Genomic DNA, 21,922 nt, shown 5'->3' on the forward strand with positions numbered 1-21,922 from the left:
GACACTTAATAATTACCTAGCTGTGTAACTTTGTGCAAGTCACTTTAACCCCATTACCTTGCAAAAATAGAATAAATAAATTTTTTAAATGTATATACATACTTTTAAGATTAATTTTCATTTCTAACACTTTTAAGTCAAAAAAATAAGAATAAATCAATACCTAAATTGCAGATAAAACTTCAGAAACTATAAATGCTAATAGTGAAAATTTAATCATTGTCAAGTTTGACTCCAGCACAACTCTGGACAAAACCTTCAGGTTTGTGAAGCACCTGTGAGCAAGAAGATCCAGAGCAACCTAGAATCATCATGAATATCTCTATTTTCTTGCAGCTACTTTTCTCAATCCCCTGACTTCCCTATTCTACTGAAAGCTATCTCTCAAGAGGTTATCACTAAATAGCCAAATTCAAAGACCTTATTTTTCCTTTGATTTTTTTATTTTCCTTGTGAAAGGAATTACAGAATCTAGAGGGCCAGTTCTGCTAGAATCTAATGTTCTGAACCTGGGCAAGTGTTTTCAAAATTTCCTTCAATGGGTCTCAAGTTGTCCATCCATGAAATGAGGGAGTTGGAGTAAATGATCTTAAAATCCCTTCCACCTTTAAATCCTATTCTCTTCTAAGAACCTGAGATCGATATCTCCCACCACTCAGGTTTTTCTTGATTTACATGGGCAACCCTTTTTAGTTTTTCCTCAGGGAATTTTTCCAGGAAAGCTAGATGGACTTAGGAGAGAAAACAACAACTTACCGTGACTTTTGGGCATAATATAGTCAGTGGTCTTCATCATCAGAACTCACCTGTAGGTAGATACTGGTCTGCATGAGTCCTCTTTCTTTTCTTCTTCCTATTGCAAGATCTGCCTACTGACTCGATGGCACCAAACACTTGGAGCAAACAGCACATGCTTCTCCATATCAGTGTCCCTTTTAATAGTCACAGGTTTCTTCAACTTGATGAGCTGCTGTTCTGAAACTTAGACTCTGATTACTCAAATGCCCCCTGGGAAGCTGCTTCATAATTATCATTCTAGAGAGCAATTTAACAAATGGGAATAGATTCAATCCCAGAATATTGTTTCCTATTTTAGATTTTTTACTTTGGGGATCTTGTCTCTGTAGAGTCTTTAGCTTAAAAATTATGACTTCTTTTGTGCCAAATATTATTTCAGTTTTGTGTCAAGCAACAGTCCTTTGGAGAAGAGACCAAATTATTTAAGTCTTGTCCTTGGGGTATTTTGGACTTTAATCCATCTGAGGCATTGATGATTTCTAAACCTTCAGAATGAGAATCTTCTAGACTTCTACAACCTTATTACTTTTGTGGTTCTCTTCTTTGATACTGTACAAATGCTTTCCATCACACTTCCCTATCAAGTTCATGCTTTATTATCTGACATATTAGATCAACTGACATCCCTTAGCCATCCTTTCTGCTCCTCTTAATAAAAATATATTCTCCTTTGTTAGTCATATATCCTGGGATACATCCATACATACATACATCCAGGGATGTAACTAGTTTTGGAAGCCTGTATCTAAGGCACTTATATTTATTGAACAGTGACAACAATTCAGCTCTTCACTTCTGAAAACAACTGCACTTAGTACTTGATCAGCAACAAGAGTCTCAAGTAGGAACTCTAAGTCCTACTGGTGAATTCATCCCTAGCCATACCCCCTATCCTCCCTACCAGTAATCTTTTGATGGTTGGGTACTTGTGATCTGCTCCACACCTTCCTGAATTTTGGCTAATTAAGAATCTATATACCACCAAAAGTCAGTAATCCCTCTGAGGTCATAGTTCAATAAGACTTCAAGGTTAGTTTTGCTAAGAAGTTCTCTCACTTTCTATCTTCTATTAAGATCTCAAGTTCTAATTAATGTCAGTCCATAGACATTTGAAGTCATGAACAACATTTCTGCCCTTCAGTCCAGGTGGTAAACTAGACATATTTATTACTATTTTTCCTCTATGTGCTAATCACATAAGTAGTATTTCATTTGACAATACTATTTAGACATATTTCTCTTTTCTAGTTAATTGTAATTTAAAGCTCTCCTACTTATATCTACAATCTCTTCCATAATACTATTTTCCTAATTATCCTTAGACACTCTCTGTCTCTGACCAAGAGTTCATTATTCTCATATATCAAGTCATGTTCCCAGTAACCAGTTTCTTCTCTTTGATATCTTAGATTTCTGGTCACTTCTCTTTCTTACCTAAAAATATTCAAAGGACCTGAGCTTCCTGGACAAAACTTTGTAATTCCTAGAGATTCTTTTCTTTTTCTTTTAGCACAAAATTAAAACTTCTTATTTTAATTTTTGCAGTGCTTTTAAATTTGATTCCAGATTACCTTTCCATATCTCTTCAGGCTTAGATTGTCCATAAACCATTTTGCTCCAACTTATTTAGATCTGTATTTACATGGAGTGTTTTTGTATTGTATTAGTTCTTCTCTCTGTCTTGGTAGGTTGATTCCTGTGTAATTTATATTCTCTGTAATTATTTTAATGGAATTTCTCTCTCTTCTTGGGTGTTTTTGGTAATGTTCTTATTATCTGCGTATATTTATTTCATATTCTGAAACTCTATTGAAGTTGCTGATTGTTTCAGTTACTTTTTTAATTTGCCTCTTTAGGATTCTTTAGACCATCATATCAGCTGCAAAAAAATTCCAGTTTGATTTCTTCTCTGTGTATGCTCATTACTTCAATTTTTTATTGAACAATAATGATGGGAGTTGATGTCCTTGATTCATCCTTGACTGTATTAAAAAAAAAAACCCTTCCTAAGAGATAATACTTGCTCTCAACCTATCTAGAGGAATCTTCATTTATTTAATCCTTGCTGAACTTCTTGGTTTTATTTTTTTTTTAACAAAAATGGATGTCAAAAGCTTTTTCTGGCCCCACGCCTCAGAGAGATACATTGTTGCACTGGTCACCAGAAGCTGGGGCCGGAGCCGGCCGGGCAGAGCTGGGAGTCATCAGGCCGGGCATGGACAAGCTGAAGAAGGTGCTGAGCAGCCAGGACAGGATCGGGGCAGACTGGCCGAGGTCATTGAAACAACATCATTAAGCTGGGGCACAAGAATCAAAGGCTTTGCTGCTTGTTTTGCCATAGGGATTATCTTCTCACTGATGGGTACTTTTCTGCTGTGGGTGCCTCGGAAAGGACTTGTCCTTTTTGCAGCATTTTATACTTTGGGGAACATTGAATCACTTGGGAGTACTATCTTTCTCATGGGACCAATGAAGCAATTGAAGTGCATGTTTGAGCCTACTCGACTGATTGCAACCATTGTGATGTTGTTGTATCTTGTCCTCACTCTGTGTTCAGCTTTCTGGTGGCACAACAAGGGACTTGCTCTCATTTTTTGCATTTTGCAGTCTTTGACCTTGATGTGGTACAGTCTTTCCTACATACCATTTGCAAGGGATGCTGTGAAGAAATGTTTTAATGCGTGTCTGGCCTAATAGGCAAAAAGACCCTTTTGAAACATTTTGGCCCAGTCTGTGATTTCCAGTTTTCATCCTTCCTCGGAACACAGAATCTCAGAGCTGCAAGGTACCTCAGAAACAATTTCATCCAACACACAGTGCAATGAGAAAATCTTCTACAACATATCTAACAGATGGTTGTTCCAGCCTTTATTTGAAGACTTTTAGTTTGGGGGAACTAAAATAAGGCAGCTTATTCTACTTTTGGATAGCTCTAATTGGTTAGGAGGTTGTATTTCTTACTTCAAGTAATTAATAGAGAATCTCACTACTTCAGAACAACTGTATATATTAAAATTTCTTATTTTTGAGTTGGTTTGGAGAAAATTAAAAAACAATTCTAATTTTAAAAAAAGCTTTCTCTGTACCTCTTGAAATTATCATTTGATTTTTGTTGGTTTTGTTATTAATTTGGTCAATTTTACTGATAATTTTTCTAATCTGAATCAGTTCTGAATTCTTCACATAAATCCAGCCTAATCATAACATATGATCTTTGTGATATATTACTATTATCTCCTTACTAATATATTTTTAAAAATTTTGCATCACTATTTATTATGGAAATTAGTTTTTCTCTATTTTAATACTCTCTCATTTAGTCATCAATATGACATTTGCATTATAGAAGGAATTTGGTAGGACTCCTTCAGTGTATATTATAGTGGAATTAATTGTTCTTTAAATGTTTGGTAAAATTCATTTGTAAATTCACCTGTTCTTACAGTCCTTCTCACCTCTCCTTCCTCCTCTGGGCACTTTGGGAGATCATTTATGACTTGTTCAATTTTTCTTTTTGATATTTTTTAAATTTCCTGTTCTGTTACTGGGCAGTTTATATTTTTGTAAATATTCATGAATTTCATGTAGATTATCAGTTTTATTGTCATATAGTTAGCTTCTAATATTGTTTTTATTTTTCCAGTATCTGTGAATTCACCTTTTTCATTTTTATACTACTGATTTTATTTTCTTTTTCTTAATCAATTATTTAATGATATCTCTTAATGGCTATTATCCCCTCCCAAATGCCAGTTTTATTTATTAGATTTCATTAAAAATTCAATTTGTCTAATCTCTTCTTTGATTTCATGATTTCTGTTTTGGTGTTTAGTTGAATGTCTCTAATTTGTTGCTTTTTAGTTTTTTAAAGTATATGCTCACTTTATGACTTACTTTATTTTATTATTGATGAAAATGCTTAGTTTTATAACTTCCCCCATGTACCGCTTTGGCTACATCAAACATTTGCTATGTATCCTCATTGTTGTTATTAACTTTTTTTTAATTTTTCAATGCAATGGGGTCAAGTGATTTACCCAAGATCATACAACTAGGTAATTATTAAGTGTCTGAGGTCACATTTGAATTCAGGTTATCCTGTTTCTAGGGCCAATCTATCCACTCTGCCACCTAGCTGTCCCTTGTCAATGTCTTTTAATGAAATTATTGATGATATCAATAATTTTGCCTTTCACCTATCATATGATTATTTCATTCCCAATTTACTTTTAATCTTTGCTTCAAAGCCCCTTAATTGAATGTAATTTTAATTGCATTATCATCAGAGAAGTGTACATTGAACATTTTTGTTTTTCTTCATTTTTGATGTTTTTATACCCTCATACACAGTCAATTTACCTGAATGTGCCTGGCACATGAGAATAATTTTTCCTATTCCAATCTAATATTCTCTCCAGAGTTTTATTATATCTAAGTTTAAAAAATTCTGTTCACTCATTTAACTTCATTTTTTATTATTTTTTGTTTATAAAAGTCTAGGCCTAGGAAGAAATAAATTGATCCCTTCTCCCCACACCCCCACTCCCTCACCCCATCCCCATCTGATTCTATCTATTTTCTTCTAAAAATCATTCAAATTTTCCTTTAAGAATTTAGATGCTATGGGGCAGCTAGGTGGCGTAGTGGATAAAGCACCGGCCTTGGAGTCAGGAGTACCTGGATTCAAATCTGGTCTGAGACACTTAATAATTACCTAGCTGTGTGGCCTTGGGCAAGCCACTTAACCCCATTTGCCTTGCAAAAAACCTAAAAAAAAAAAAAAAAGAATACATTGCTCCCCTCTGGAAAGAGATCCTAAAATGAAAACACCAAGGAATGTTGTGGCCAAATTCCAGAACTATCAGATAAAATTGCTATCTCTTATACTTTATGTTTCTTCCTTAAGGATATGATTTCTTTCTCATCATATTCAATGTGGATCAACGTATACCAAGGAAACAATATAAAGACAGGTAAATTGTCTTTTGTGAGGGGTGAGGGGAGGGAAGTAAGATTGGGGTGAAATTGTAAAACTCAAAATAAATAAAATCTTTAAAAAAAACAAAGAGTGAAAATCAAGTCATAGGTTGGAGAAATGAGCAGGCAATATAAGAAAAAATACCTTATCGTAAAAAATATACTTTGGTTATAAGGAAGAACAAAATACACACTCATAAAGAACTTTCTACATCCAAAACCAGCAAGAAAACTATGAATTGGGCACAGGTCATAGAAGAACTCAAAAAGGGTTTTGAAAATCAACTATAAAGGAGACGAAATTTGAATGAGAGGGAAGACAGAAAATCAACAAAAAAGAGTCAGCAACTTGGTGAAAGAAATACAAAAAGTACTGAAGACAGTAACACCTTTGGGTCAAATGGAAAAAGAGGTTCAAAAAATCAATAAAAAGAAAAAATGCCTTAAAAAAAGTAGAAATGATCAAATGTAAAAGGAGATACAAAAGTTCAGTGGAGAAAATCATTCCTTAAAATACAGAATGAGCAAAAGGAATCAGGTGATTCTCTGAAGATTCAAGAAACAAAAAACAAAACCAAAAGAATGTAAAATTTGAAGAAAATATGAAATATTTCATTGGAAAAAAAACTAAGCTGGAAAACAGATCCAGAAGAGATGATTTAAAAATTATTTGACTACCTGAAAGCCATGAGCAAAAAAAACAGCCAAGACATCATTTTTCAAGAAATTATCAAGGAAAACTTCCCTGATATTCTAAAAGCAGAAGACAAAATAAAATTGAAAGAATCCACCAATCACATCCTGAAAGACATCCCAAGATGAAAACTGCCAGCAATAGCCAAATTTCAGAACTCTCAAGGCAAAGAGAAAATATTGCAAGTGGCCAGAAAGAAGCAATTCAATTATCATTGGAACCCCAATAAGAATAACTCAAGACAAAACAGTATCTATATTAAGGTATCATAGGACTTGGAATATGATTTTCCAGAAGGCGCATTGGATTACAGCCAAAAATGAACTACACAGCAAAACTGAACATACACTTTCAAGAGAAAAGATGGACAGTCAGTGATATAGGGAAATTTCAAACTTTTTTTGATGGAAACAACCAGAACTGAACAGAAAATTTAATCTTCAGATAAAAAAATCTCAAGTGAAGCATAAAAAGTAAACATGAAAGGGAAATCATAAGAGTCTTAATGATGTTGAACTGCTTATATTTCTGCATGGGAAAACGATATTGAAAACTCCAATGAACTTTCTCATTTATGAAGGCAGAAGGAACATATAAAGACAAGGCACAGGTTGGAGCTCAATTTGATAGGATAATATATTGAAAAGATGAGTAATGGATGACAGAAGAATGTTTTGAAAAGGGGAAAGGTTGAGGGTGAAAGGGATATTTCACATAAAAGAGGCAAGAAAAAATTTTCCAGTGAAATGCGACAGGGGGGAGTGAGGGTGAATGAGTAAGCCTTACTTTTATCAAAGCTGTCTCAGAGAGGGAATAACATATGCACTTCATTGGGCATAGAAATCTATCTTTTCCTAGAGGAAAGGAGGAGAGGAAAGAAATGGGAGAAAGCAAGTTGGGGTGGGTTATAGAAAGGAGGGAAGATTGTGGGAGGGGGTAATCAGCTGCAAAACACTTTTGAGTAGGGAATAGGTGAAAGGAGAGAGAGAATATATTAAATAGAAGGTGGGGTGGAGGGAAATGGCAATAAAAATGTGGGGGGGGAAATACTGAAACAATTTTCTCTAATAAAGACCTCTGTTCTCAAAAATAGAGAATCAAAAAAAATTTATAAAAAAGTAAGAGCTATTGCCTAATTAATAAGCAATTTTAAAAATATAAATACCTTTCAATGAGGTTATTAATGCTATCTATTTAAATCAGTTTTTAAGAATGACCTAACCCACTAGTGACAGGAGAAATGTGGGTTGGAATAATTCAGAGGTACTAAATACCGATATATTCAGAGGTACTTATACCTACTGGACTGGCTTATAGGATAGAAAGAGAAAATGACAAATGTTGGAGGGAATGGAGTAAAAATGAGACATTGATGCACTGTTGGAGTAGTTGCAAAAGGAATCAACAGTTCTGCAGAGTAATTTGTAATTATGTCCAAGGACAAGGTAACCAAAGCTACTCTGTAACCTAGCAACTCCACTACTAGGTCCATATTTCAGAAGAGGTGAAAAATGTAAAGGAAAAGGGACTATTTTTATAAGCAACTCTTTTCTGTGGCAAAAGTGGAAATTGAGAGGATGCCCATCAGTTGAGGAATAGCTGAACAAACTGTGGTATGCCATTAAGATGAAATGCTTTTATGTTAAAAGAAATGATGAACAGGTTGCTCTCAGAAGAAAACTTGCATGAGAAGATTCAATGAGAAATGGAATAAATACAGAATAACAGCAAAGTTGTATGAGTATCAGCTATAAATGACTCCTTATCTCAGCAATTCAATGACCCAAAAGAACTGTGAAGGACTTAGGCTAAAGAACATGACCCATCCCAGAGTAAGAACTGATGTTGAAATACATATTGAAGCATACTTTTTAAACTTTATTTTTTTGAGGTTTGTTTGGGGAGGGGTTGTTATGTTTACTTTTACAACATGACTATTGGGATAATGTTTTTCATGACTACACACCTTAACTATATCAAAAATTTATTTTCTCAGTGAGAAGGATTGGCATGAAAAGAAGGAAGATAATTCAGAATTCAAAGGTTTAAAATGATATGTTGAAAAAATGTACATACCCTTTGATCTAACAATACCACTACTTGGTCTATACCCAGAAGAGATTATGAAAAAGGGTAAAAATATCACTTGTGCAAAAACATTCATAGCAGCCTTATTTGTGGTGGCAAAGAATTTGAAATTAAGTGAATGTCCTTCAATTGGGGAATGGCTTAGCAAACTGTGGTATATGTATGTCATGGAATACTATTGTTCTATTAGAAACCAGAAAGGATGAGAATTCAGGGAAAGAAGAATCTGCATGAACTGATGCTGAGTAAGATGAGCAGAACCAAAAGAACACTGTATACCCTAATAGAAAAATGGGGGTGATGGTCAAACTTAATGGACTTGATCATTCCATCAGTGCAACTAGGGCATAATTGTTGGGTTTCTGCAATGGAGAATACCATCTATATCCAGAGAAAGAATTATGGAGTTTGAACAAAGACAAAAGACTATTGCCTTTAATTTTAAAAAAAAAGTTACCTTATGTAATTTTGCTATCTCTTATACTTTATGTTTCCTCCTTAAGGCCATTATTTATCTCTCATCACTTTCAAATTGGATCAATGCATATCATGGAAACACTGGAAAGACTAACATAAAGCCTTCTGTATGAGGTGGAGGGAGGGAAGCAAGATCAGGGAAAAATTGTAAAATTCAAAATAAAGAAAATCTTTAAAAAAAATGGTAAGTTGAATATTTTGTCCTTTCTGGTCTTGGAATCTGTGTTCCGTGAGTGAAAGAAAGGTTCGTTCTGATCTTCTCTGTTCATTGTTTTAGTAATAGTAGCTCAAGAAGGCCTATCAATGAAATAGATCATCTTTCCCATGAACTTTACCTACATTTTGAATTTGATGAACATGTTGACAATTTCATAATGTGCTGAGGGTATCAGAAAGTTGAAGACCTCAGTAGTCTTACTACCAGAAATCACAGCTTCTCATGTTCTGCTTATAATCATCATTCCTGATAGAATTCTTAATCAATAGGTGCTAGAGAGAATAATTTTCTTTTCGCACATTTTTTATGGCTATTTTGACTTCCACATTCTTCAGACCATAGATGATGGGTTTCAGTAGTGGTGTTACAATGCTGTACTGTAGGGAGAAAACTTGCTACAGGATGGAGCCTGTAGCAGGGCTTACATATCAGCCCACACCTGTCACAAAGAACAAGATCACAACAATCACATGAGAGGAGCAGGTAGAAAAGGCTTTGCTCCTACCTGAGGCTGAAGTAATCTTCAGGATGGCAGAGATAATTCTAGAATAAGAAAACAGAATGGGAGGGAAACAGCCAAAGCCAATGAGGACCATTGTCATGAAAAATATCATCTTATTAAGGAAAAGATCAGTGCAGGAAAGAGGTAAGAGCACAGGCAACTCACAACTACAATGTTCAATGAGGTGGGAGCCACAGAAGTGTAGCCTCAACAAAGGCAGAGTGTTGAGCAAGGAGTTGATAACCCCATGTATATAAGATCCACAGGCAAGAAAGACACAAAATAGTTTGCTCATGACAATCAGATAAACCAGAGGGTTACAGATGGCTGAGTAGTGGTCATAGGCCATGGAAGAGAGGATAAAGGCTTCAGACGGATCAATGAAATATGTTGCACCCATCTGTGTCAGGCATCCACTGAAAGAGATGGTTTTGTCCTTGGCTAGGAGTATTTGAACCAACTTCAGTGCCACGAGTGAGGAATAAAAAATATCAAAAATGGATAAATTCACCAAGAAGTACATGGGTGTGTGCAGGTGAGAATCCATCTTGGTGACTTCCTTTATCAAAAGGTTCCCAGTCAAAGTGAGGATATACATCAATAAAATGATGAAGACAAGACCATAATGGATGTAGAGGCTGCTGGTAAATGGTAGAAGAATGAATTTTGTATTTGTGGTCTCATTACTCGGCATCATTTATTCAGACAAATCCCTTCCTGAGGAATAGAAAACCCTATCAAACAATGAAATAACAAGTTTTTAGTAATGAACTAATAGGTCTTCAACACCACGCCTAACATTACAGAGTAAAATTAAAGGTAAATTTTCTGCCTTCTGTTGGGTATGATTTTTGTGAGGAGCCAGGACAGGGGAAATACATGTAAGACAAAAAATGCAAAGAAGAATTTAATTATTGAGTTGGCTTGTTGATATTTTGTGCACTGGAGAAATGGAAAGAAATAAAGAACTGTGAAGATTTTACTTGATCAGGAACCTCAGGCATTGCAGAGGAGGGAGGATGAGTTGAATTCAGTGCTTTGGCATTGCATTTTATTATTATAGCTCGCCATTTCTATGAATGTAGAATCCTGGGTTATATATCCATTTTCTCCTAAATATACCTTGTAAAGAGAATTCTAATTTGCACTAGTAGATGAAATGCCTCAGCGGGAGATCTGTAGTGGTTTTCCTAGTAAAAATAAAGAAACAAACAAAAATGCACAAAGAAATTGATCATTTTGCCTCTCACAACTGAATTCTTATCCTAATATTTTTTTCCTGCCTTAGCGCCCTTTAATTCTATTCTTCTTTTCTCTTGACACTGCTAATTATTCTTTTTTCACATATGGCTAGAAAAATCCTACTCATGAAAGTCCTCCATGCCACCTAAGAAGCATTAAAGGGTAAATTATTATTCATCATCTTTGATGGTATTTTGCTCATTATTTGGAATAACAAATAGGAAATTCTACTTTCTACTGAAATTATTCAATTATATATCAAGTCTAGGGGTATCTAGTTGGTGAATTGAATCAAGAGGACCTGAGTTCAAAAGCAGCCTCTGACATTTAGTAATTATCTTGCTGTGTGATCTTAGGCAAGTCACTTAACCCCATTTTATTGAAAAAAAAGGAAAAACTAATAAAATAATTTAATTAGATTTCAAGTCTGAAACTAGAGCACTACCTCCTCAAGGACAAAGATAGTACCTTCTTCATAATTTTCATTTTTCCTTACCTAACTTTGTATGACTAGATTTTATCTGTATAGATATTTTTTAAATTTTGAGTTGATTACTGGACAATAACTGAGTTACTAGTTCTAAGTACCTTCTGCTTTAGCTATTATCATAAAGGTTTGAACATATACTCTCCAAAGCTAAATATTATGCAACAATTTATTTGAAATTAAAGATTAGAATTTTCAGTCAAGCTGAGCAAGTAATAAATTGTAGGAATGCCAGCTTCCTCCCATTGCTACTGAAAAATCACAAATAGAAACAACACAAATATAAAAAATGATTACAAGCAAAAATAAGTCAAAGTAGAGAATGAACAATGTCAAAAAATTCTTATACAGAAATATGTTGTTACGACTAAAACTAAAAGAAAAAGAAAGCATCAGAAATAAAACATGGGGCTGCTAGTTGGCAGAGTGGATAGAACACTGGCCCTGGAGTCAGGAATACCTGAGTTCAAATCCAACCTCTGATACTTAATAATTACCTATCTGTGTGGCCTTGGACAAACAAAGTAACCCCATTGCCTTGCAAAAAAAAAATCCACCTAAAAAAAGAAGTAAAACATTTGAAAAAACAATGTAAGTATCTGCAGAGTTGTCTTCAAAGTTAAATATTCAGAGAAACTAAGAAAATGGTGTAATGAAAAATCATAAGATCAGAATAAAAAATGATCAGTTAAAAAGTAAAAAACCAGAGAATTATAAGAAACTGGAATTTAAAAATCCTTAAAATGGCCAGGAAAATCAGTGAAGAATATTGTCAATATAGGAGCAAGAATAGAAACATGAACACACACAAACACAAACACACATACACACACAAACACACACACACACACACACACACACATACATACATACATTACATAGAGGAATTCCAAAAGACAATATATTTCCCATAGTAGGAAACAAAATGATGGAGATTGTAGAATAAATGAAATCAAAGTTTCAAAACTGATGGAATTAGTTAAACATCTGAAAAAATTACAGGTTCCAGGGATTGACCTAGAAAATGAATCATCAAATCACAATCTTAATTATCTTAGTAATAATTTGCAATAGCAATAATGATATCAGTGTGGAGTATGTTCAGTATAGCAGTGCAATGCACCATTTGGATTGTCTTAGAAAGGTACTGATGATAGATATCCTGGCAATATAAGGTACCAGACATTGAGGTCTGGCTTCCAGGCTTTCAAACTTTACTGCAGGGGGGGTACAGTTATGATGGGTTAGTCACATTGTTTGCCTAAAAGATGTTTGTATCACTTTTATGAAGTACTTTGAGTAGTTCCCTCTGAGAAGAATTTTGGAATTGTGTGTATTGATAGACACTGGCAAAGGACCATCCAGCACAGCATGTCCATATCAGTGAAGGCATTGTGCTGTATGAGTGAAGCAGAATTATAAGGACTTTAAAAGAAACATGAAAGGAGGGGCGGCTAGGTGGCGCAGTGGATAAAGCACCTGCCTTGGAGTCAGGAGTACCTGGGTTCAAATCCAGCCTCACTTAATAATTACCTAGCTGTGTGGCCTTGGGCAAGCCACTTAACCCCATCTGCCTTGCAAAAACCTAAAAAACAAAATTAAAAAAAAAAGAAACATGAGAGGAACAAATTTGGAGACATCTCCACTTCAAATGTTGATTTGAATTATTTGTGCTGGATCTGTAGATCTTTCAATTCTCTAACTGGTAGATTTACTCAAAGCTAGGTATGATAGTTATTATATTAGATGAAAGAATTAGGGTCCAAAAAGTTACTGCCAGCTGGCAATGATGAAGGAAAGTTATTAAGTTGACATTTAATTGCAATAATTATTAAACTTAGTGAGAAAAGTTTGACCAGATAATACTAGCTTTGCAAAAAGCTGAGGGAAGAGGCTCTAAGACGCCACCCTCTGACATGGCAGGCAAAGATGCTAACATTATATTAGACTGTTTAGATGGGAGCCTAGAGTACAACTAAATGTTGATGACCAGCATAATGATAGATAGAGTCAGATGGCAGCTGGAGAACAATGTGTTAGGTTTGGATTCCAAGTTTTTGGAAGGACATTGATAAAGCTAATGAATGCCCTGGAGAGAGGTGTTAAGTGGGGAGGGGATCTGAGAGAATGCCAAGCAAGAGACATTTGAAGGAATTGGAGATATTGAGCCAAGAGGAGAAAAGAGTTGGCATTCAACTTATACTTAATTATTAAAAGGACTGCAGCCGTCTGAGCCCGGGCCCGGCAGCCGCGCAGAGAAGGGGCGGGAGGCGCGGCGACGGCAGGCCAGGTGGAGGGGGCACGCCACCCCGCCAGCAGCAGCACCACCTGTCGCCTGGCGAGGAGCCCGGTGAATGAAAAGATGTTCTCCAGATTAAGAATAGTTGCCTCTCCTTGTACACTGGCATGTCGAAGTGCTCACACCAAAGAGAAAGGAAAGCCATTAATGTTGAATCCAAGAACAAACAAAGGAATGGCATTTACATTGCAAGAACGACAAATGCTTGGACTTCAAGGGCTTCTACCTCCTAAAATAGAGACACAAGCTTTACGATTCCATAGAAACATAAAAAGAATAAGTGATCCTTTGGAAAAATATATCTACATAATGGGAGTCCGAGAAAGAAATGAAAAGTTATTTTATATGATTCTTCAAGATGATATTGAAAAGTTAATGCCAATAGTATATACCCCAACTGTAGGTCTAGCCTGTTCACAATATGGGCACATCTTTCGGAGACCAAGGGGATTATTTATTTCAATCTCAGACAGAGGCCATATTAGATCAATTGTGGATAACTGGCCAGAAAATGATGTTAAGGCTGTTGTGGTAACTGATGGAGAGAGAATATTGGGTCTTGGAGATCTGGGTGTCTTATGGAATGGGAATTCCAGTAGGAAAACTTTGTTTATATACAGCTTGTGCTGGAATACGACCAGATAAGTGCCTTCCTGTGTGTATTGACGTGGGAACTGACAATCCATTGCTTTTAAAAGATCCTTTTTATATGGGCTTATATCAGAAAAGAGATTGCTCACAACGTTATGATGACCTGATTGATAAATTTATGCAAGCCATTACTGACAGATATGGTCAGAACACACTTATTAAATTTGAAGACTTTGGAAATCATAATGCTTTCAGGTTCCTGAGAAAATATCGAGAAAAATATTGCACCTTCAATGATGATATTCAAGGGACAGCCTCTGTAGCACTGTCAGGTCTTCTTTCCGTACAGAAATTTTTTTGGTAAACCAATCTCAGAGCAAACCATCTTGTTCCTTGGTGCAGGAGAGGCTGCTCTTAGAATTGCAAATCTCATTGTTATGGCCATGATAGAAAATGGTATTTCTGAAGAAGTAGCACAAAAAAAATCTGGATGTTTGACAAATATGGCTTATTAGTTAAGGGAAGGAAAGATATGATAGATAGCCATCAAGAACCATTTGCTCACTTAGCTCCTAAAACCATACCTAAAACTTTTGAAGATGCATTAAATATACTTAAACCTACAGCTATTATTGGTGTTGCAGGTGCTTGTCGACTTTTTACTCCTAATGTGATCAAAGACATGGCCTCAATCAATGAAAGACCAGTAATATTTGCATTAAGTAATCCTACAGCAAAGGCCGAATGCACAGCTGAAGAAGCATACACCCTTACAGAGGGTCGATGCTTATTGGCCAGTGGTAGTCCATTTGAACCTGTGAAATTAAAAGATGGGAGATCTTTTACCCCAGCCCAAGGAAACAATGCTTATATTTTCCCAGGAGTGGCTCTAGCTGTAATTCTTAGTGGTGTTCGGCATATCAGCGACCATGTCTTTCTAGAAGCTTCAAAGGCACTGACAGAACAATTGACAGAACAGGACCTAGCTGAGGGAAGGCTTTACCCACAACTCTCTAATATTCAGGAAGTTTCAATTAACATTGCCATTAAAATTACAGAATATCTGTATGCCAAGAAGATGGCTTTCCATTACCCAGAACCAGAGAACAAGACCGAATATGTTAGATCAAGAATATGGCAAAGTGACTATGATTCCTTGCTGCCAGATGTATATGAATGGCCTGATTTTGCATCACAACCTCCCAAATTATCTGAAAGAACATTTGCTAAGCTGCAGGGACCTCTTCAAGATCCCCCTTTTTTCCAGACCAAGTAGAGAAAACCTTTGAGATTTGCAATTTTTTTCCCTATTTTGTTGTCTTACTCCATTTTGCTTGATCTGTTGCCCCAATATGTACAAATCTTATTTTTGAGAGAATACATCACTTACACTGTTCAAGAATTTTTTTAAGAAAGTTAAATGACTGTAATGTTCTAATACAAACTTAGAACACATACCACACTATATATGTTTAAAATCTATATACATATATTTTTAACATGTATTTGTTTATATTCTCATTCACTGCTGACTGCCAAAGTTAAGTTACTTCTGCCATTATAAGTAATAATCTTTAGCCAATTCCTTCAGGATTATTTAAAATTCACTCCTGTGGATGTGAATAATTAATGTTGAATACTAACTCAGCAAGAAATCCCTTTAACTAGAAAAATCTATACTTCTCCAAAGTCTAAAGGAAAACTTTTTCCTGGTATTAAAATGTTATTCCTTTATTCAGCTGCTTTTTTTTAATCAGAGACTTTGTAAATCTCTGACAGACTAGTTTATGAGATAGGAAAAGTTTATCGTTATATTTATTTTCTCTATAGGGTCTAAAACATTATATTGGTAGAGTGATATGGGATCTTGCACTAGCCTTAGAAAAACCAAGGAAATGGTCAGCCAGCCTATTAAAAATACATAAAAATTGTAATCAGATCCTTTTTTTAATTTTACATAGGTAATATTGATATGTAATTCACAGCATACTAGTTAAATTGCTCAATCTTGAAGTTTCATTCTGAAGCAAGCATAATTTATAATACTTCCATTTTCTTGGATTTCTAATGATTCCTTTGGAAGGGGATATAATGTAATAGAGGATTTAATATAATGTACCATATATTCATAAATTATTCAATTAAATGTATTGTCCCCTTCACAATCACCACTTCGACAATCAGTGTGTTTCTTCCAACTGCCCTGCCATTTGCACAACATTTTTGGAACTCCTTGGAGTTACTAAAAGTACTTGGGTTTTTTGCTTCTGTTTTTGTTGTTGTTTTTATTTTTACTAAAATCTTAATCTTTTGAATTTTAGAAATAGCCAAAAATTGTTCAGAGTTAAGTCTGATTTATAAGATAGATTATGAAGATGGATAATACCTTTTGAAGGTATTTAAGTATGACAATAAATTTTGCAGGAATTTTAAGTATGACTATAAAACAATAAGATTAATTTTCTTTTATACTGACATTTGTAGATAATTCCAAACAAAGAGTCCCAGATTTGAAAAGCAATACTTAATCAAAAGTATACATTTTAGTCAATATAGTACTTTATAATTTCATTTTAAATGTGTAAGTTACTTGATTTTTCTCCAAAATATTCATGTACTTTTTAACATTATAGAAAAATGTATGGTGGTTTTTAGAAGGAGACTCCTCTTTATTTCTATCCTTTGATTCATTTCCCCAGTAGAGAGAGTTGTTGAAAGGCAGATAGACAGTAATTCTGAGTATGATTAAATGTTTTTTGAAATTCAGAAAACTTACCTTTGATCATCCTTGTATAATGGGACTGCATGGAAGATTGGGTTTAAATAATTATAGACAGATGCCCTAATTATTCACCATATAGAAATTTGTGTTTTATAAATCAATGTCCTGTGAAATAAGTAAATTAGGTCCACAGCTGTACATGTTTCATGTTTGCAGGTACAAAGTTTAACAGTTTTTCTCACTGTTGTTCTTTTAAAATAAGCAACCTATAGAAATGATCCTGTCCATGAAATTATAATAATTTTAGGCTCTGATGTAGTACCAAACAATAGGTATTATTATATATCTCTTCCAGTTATTATTTTTAGAAACCACGAACTATGAATTAAAAATTACTTTTATGTTTTTGGTATATTTAGAGTTAAGCATTTTAGAGAAAAATATTTATATTTAATGAATGCCCTCATATATGTGGGCAGTAAGTTTTGTGTTTTCTTATCATGAGGGAAACTGGCTTAACATTTTGGTTATACAGTTTTTTAAAAAATAAAATAACATAGTATCTTTAAAGTTGCTAGATATCAGTTGTCTCTTGTGGCGACAAAATATTAAGGAAAATCTTATTTCTTCTTAACAGTAGAAGCTTGCTAATGTCATGTAATTATGAATCCAAATTCATGCTCTGATTCTTATTAGTAGAACATGTAGAACATGTTACTCAAGAATTGGTATTTTATAAACTGACACTAATAGATGCACATTGTTTGAAAATTTTAACAAGAAAAACAGATTTGTAACAAAGTTGAAATAACCTAAAATATTTTGGTTTTCTATTATGTTATTTCTGAAAAAAAGTATAATGAATTTGATATGGAATGAGAAAATAGTTGCACCCTATAGGAGAAAAAAGAAATTTGAGGGGCAGCTAGGTGGCGAAGTGGATAAAGCACCAGCCCTGGAGTCAGGAGTACCTGGGTTCAAATCCGGTCTCAGACATTTAATAATTACCTAGCTGTGTGGCCTTGGGCAAGCCACTTAACCCCATTTGCCTTGCAAAAAAAAAACCTAAAAGAAAAAAAAGAAATTTGAACTGTTGTTGGTTTGTCACAAACGGTTTCATAGTACAGATTGAAAGAATGTTGTAATCTGGTACCAGGAATTGTGTAGGGTAGACCAAATAGAGCACTTACATGAGAATAAGGGAAAGATTGCTTCACTGGTCTCCTTTTCCCTGGTGAAGAGGAGAATAATTTACATTATAATGGGAAAAGTACATGAGTTTGAGATTTTTGTTAAAATGCATAAAGTATAAAGTGTGGTATGAGTTTTAAGTTCTGTACTGTGAATGGTTTTCTGCAATTTAAATATTTTTTAAAATATCAACTTAAATGATGCTTTTTCATAGAATGATTTTTCATCTACTTTTGCTATGCTTAGTGTTTATAATCTCTAAATTCATTTAAGTACATTTAAGGTGTTAGTCTGAGAATAAATGTAATTCATTTGTATTGAAGATACTGCTTCAGAAGGTTTCCTGAAAATACATCTTGTTACAGTGCATTTCATTAGTCTTGGTTTATAAAAATAGATTCATCAACTATGACAGACCATTTTTTAGTTTGCAAAGAAGAGTAAGCTGAGAAAGCACTGATTTTTTAAATATATTGTTGTTTATTGTCTTCTGACAATTTGCATTACCCTGTGACACTAAATTTGAAGACCTTAAGAAATGTCTTATTTTTCTGAACTCAGTATTACTTTTTTTCAGGATTAATATGTAATGGTTGTTATGTGTTATCTACAACTTGGAGTCAGTAGCAGCTAAACTTAAATGAAGTAACACTTGCCACAAAGCTTCCCAAGGATAGATATGGAGAAAACTTTTTCTTACACTCCATTCAGATATTCTTCATAATCTTGTCCTTTTTAACCCTCTGACCTTGTATTTGCCCCAGGATAATTTCTTTGCTCTGTATCACTAACAATAATGGGGTCAGTTTTATAAGAACATGGGTGAGAGCTTAAATTAAATTTCCCAAACCTCAAATTTCACTTTTAAAGGGTGGATGCAAAGTACTGCAATTGGCAGCACTTATATTTTGTATCTGAAGTCACATTTATTCAGATACTGCTGTGTTAATAAGTTAGTCACAATGAGATATATATCTCTGGTCATGAAATAGTATTTGGTTGTTTGATCTTTTGATATACATCAAATTATTTCCTTGTCAGTATTGACATGAGCACACTGAAGATAAACTAAATAGATATGTCTAACATTTAAATTTCATTGATTAAAATAATCCAAATATTGAAAAATTCCCAGACCTTTAATCTGGATGAGATTTTTCAGTATTCTAATTTAACAAGCAAATTTTACCACCATTCCAAAAAAGAAATTAGGTTATATGCAACATTGTTTCTTGTAAGAGTGAGCATGGAATGGGCCCATACTGTTAACAAATCAATTAAGTACAAGTGGACACAAGAAAGGTCTTTGTAAAACACTGATTTGCTTTCACTGAAGATTCAATGCAAAATGGATTTGGGAATTCTTAATCTTTTTGCTTTCTTATAAGGAGTGAGTGGAAGAAAATGAAAATATGCTAAAAATTGTATGTTAAATAAAATGTCTTTTTATAAAAAAGGACTAGGATGTGCAGGAGGGATTAAACACGATTGATCCCAGAGGATAGAACTAGGAGCAGTGAATAGAAAGAGCCACTTGTGAATGATAGACCAGCTGCCTGGGCAGTTGATAGGGTCTCTTTGCTGAGCCCCAGGACTCAGAATGGTTGACCTTGTAAAAGGGACAAACATCAGTCTCTGGGGCAAAGGAGAAGTGTTCCTTCTGAGAAAAGATATCCAGACAGGAGATAATGGATATGAAGTACTTTTAAAAAGTGAAAGCTGCTATGTAAATGTCGATTATTCTTCTTGTTATTATCATTTCTGTTGTTGCCTACAGTCACCTGGTGATGGTGATGATTTCTTACTTTGACCCTTCACCTGGACTCCTGTTAAACTCAGCTAATGTTTATAGAGTGACAAAGGGGTCTGCTGGCAGGGCACTCTGGGGGCAAAAAAAGATTTTTCACATATGCATACTTTTAAGTTTAATATGCATTTCTAACACTTTCTAAAGTCAAGAAAATAAAAAAAATTAAATCAATTCCTAAGTTGTAGCCACAATTTCATAAATGAAATGGTTGGTGGAAATAATTAACAATTGTCCCTCTCAAGTTGTTTGAGCTGAATCTAGCACAAGTCCAGATAGAAACTTCAGGCATGTGGAGCACCTGTGGGCAGTCATGAGGATCCAGAGGAACCTGGGATCAAAATGAATATCTTTAATTTCTTTTAACTTACATGTCTCAGTCTTTCAAAGAATGCTACCCAGTTTCCTTTCTCCATTGAAACTTTTCTCTGAATAGCCAAATTCAGTGATCACATTTTCCTTTAGATTTTATTTTCCTTGCTGGAGGTCCCACTCTGCTAGAATTTAATGATTTGACCTTGAGCAAGTGTTTTTAAAATTTCCTCCAATGAAACTCCAGGAAATGAAAGAATTAGGGCAAATAATCTTGAAATTCTATGATCTTCTGAGAGGCTGAACTTCTTCCCATCCCTCAGGTTTTTGCTGATATACATAGGTAACTCTTTCCATGTTTTCTTCAGGGAAACTTATAGGAAAAATATCAGCTTACCTTGACTGTGGGCCATGAAATAGTCACTGGTCATCATCATCAGAACCCACTAACATGGATTCAGCACTTCCTATAGGTAAACACTGATCAGCATGAGTCCTCCTTCATTTCCTCTTCATACAGCAAGACCTACCTATTTATCTGATCATCCCAAACATTTACAGTAACCAGAACACATTTCTCCATATGTCACAGACTTCTTCAATTTGACGAGCCACTGGTCTGATTGTCAGACTCTGACTGCCCAACTGACCCTTGGAGGAGGTTTCATGATTTTCATTCTAGAGAGTAATTTAACATATGGATTTGGATTCAATCCCAAAATATATATTTCATTCTAGGCTTTTACATCAGGGATCTTGTCCCCATAAGGTCTTTTGCTTAACAAGTTAAATTTTCTTTTATGGTAAATATTATTCCTGTTTTATTGCAAGCAGTAGTCCTCTGATGAGGGGGTCATCTTATTTAACTCTCTTCCTTGGGGTACTTTGAACTTTAAGCCATCAGAAATCACTGGCGATTTATATGCTTTGCTGATTACCTATTCACAAAATTGTCTTCAGTGTAAGAATGCTTGGGCTCCCACAACTAGTTGTTCTTAGTTGACATTGACCAAATGCTTTCCAAAACACTTACCCCTCAAGTTCATACTTCCAATCAGACATATACGCCACAGATGAATTGTGACTCTAAGTCATCCCTTCTGCCACATCTGCTCCTCTAAATAAGGCATCTTCTTCTTATCCCATTCTCCAGGAGATATTTCTACATTTGAGAACCTGAGCTTTGACTTAGGGTACTTAAATTTAGTGGACATTGACAAAAAAAATCAGCAGCTAACTTCTATAAAGAACTTCTCCTAATACTTGGTAAGGAAATTTTTTTATTTCATTTTTTATTTTGGTGTCAAATAGAAATTATAGCCATTTCAAGTGAGCTCCTCCCTGTCCCTCCATGCACTAACCTCCTAAGAATGGTCTTCTGATGTTTGAGGCACTAGGTCCTGTCCCACACTTTCCTGAATTTTGTGTAGGGTCAAAATGACTCATTAAAGTTCTATATTTCAATAAATATCTAAAACTGTGTAGTCAAAGCACCCTAAGAGCTTAAGTTCACTTCAG

General features: G+C 34.7%; 1 protein-coding gene and 2 pseudogenes across 1 annotated transcript; 2 read left to right on the top strand and 1 right to left on the bottom strand.

Annotated features, from left to right (window-relative positions):
- Positions 1–3,013: 3,013 nt before the first annotated feature.
- On the top strand, positions 3,014–3,827 carry LOC141511584 (vesicle transport protein SFT2B pseudogene; annotated as a pseudogene).
- Positions 3,828–9,679: 5,852 nt separating this feature from the next.
- Positions 9,680–10,447, bottom strand: LOC141512169 (olfactory receptor 5A2-like). Its single transcript, XM_074221017.1, has one exon. The coding sequence runs from the start codon at positions 10,445–10,447 to the stop codon at positions 9,680–9,682; it is 768 nt and encodes a 255-aa protein (XP_074077118.1).
- A 3,382-nt stretch (positions 10,448–13,829) lies between these two features.
- On the top strand, positions 13,830–15,648 carry LOC141512170 (NAD-dependent malic enzyme, mitochondrial pseudogene; annotated as a pseudogene).
- The last annotated feature ends 6,274 nt before the right edge of the window (positions 15,649–21,922 follow it).

The sequence above is a fragment of the Macrotis lagotis genome, chromosome 2, assembly GCF_037893015.1.
Source record: "Macrotis lagotis isolate mMagLag1 chromosome 2, bilby.v1.9.chrom.fasta, whole genome shotgun sequence".
In the NCBI taxonomy this organism is placed as follows: domain Eukaryota; kingdom Metazoa; phylum Chordata; class Mammalia; order Peramelemorphia; family Peramelidae; genus Macrotis; species Macrotis lagotis.

Excerpts from the sequence above, each read along its gene's own strand:
- LOC141512169 (XM_074221017.1), bottom strand. The coding sequence starts at position 10,447 with ATGCCGAGTAATGAGACCACAAATACAAAATTCATTCTTCTACCATTT.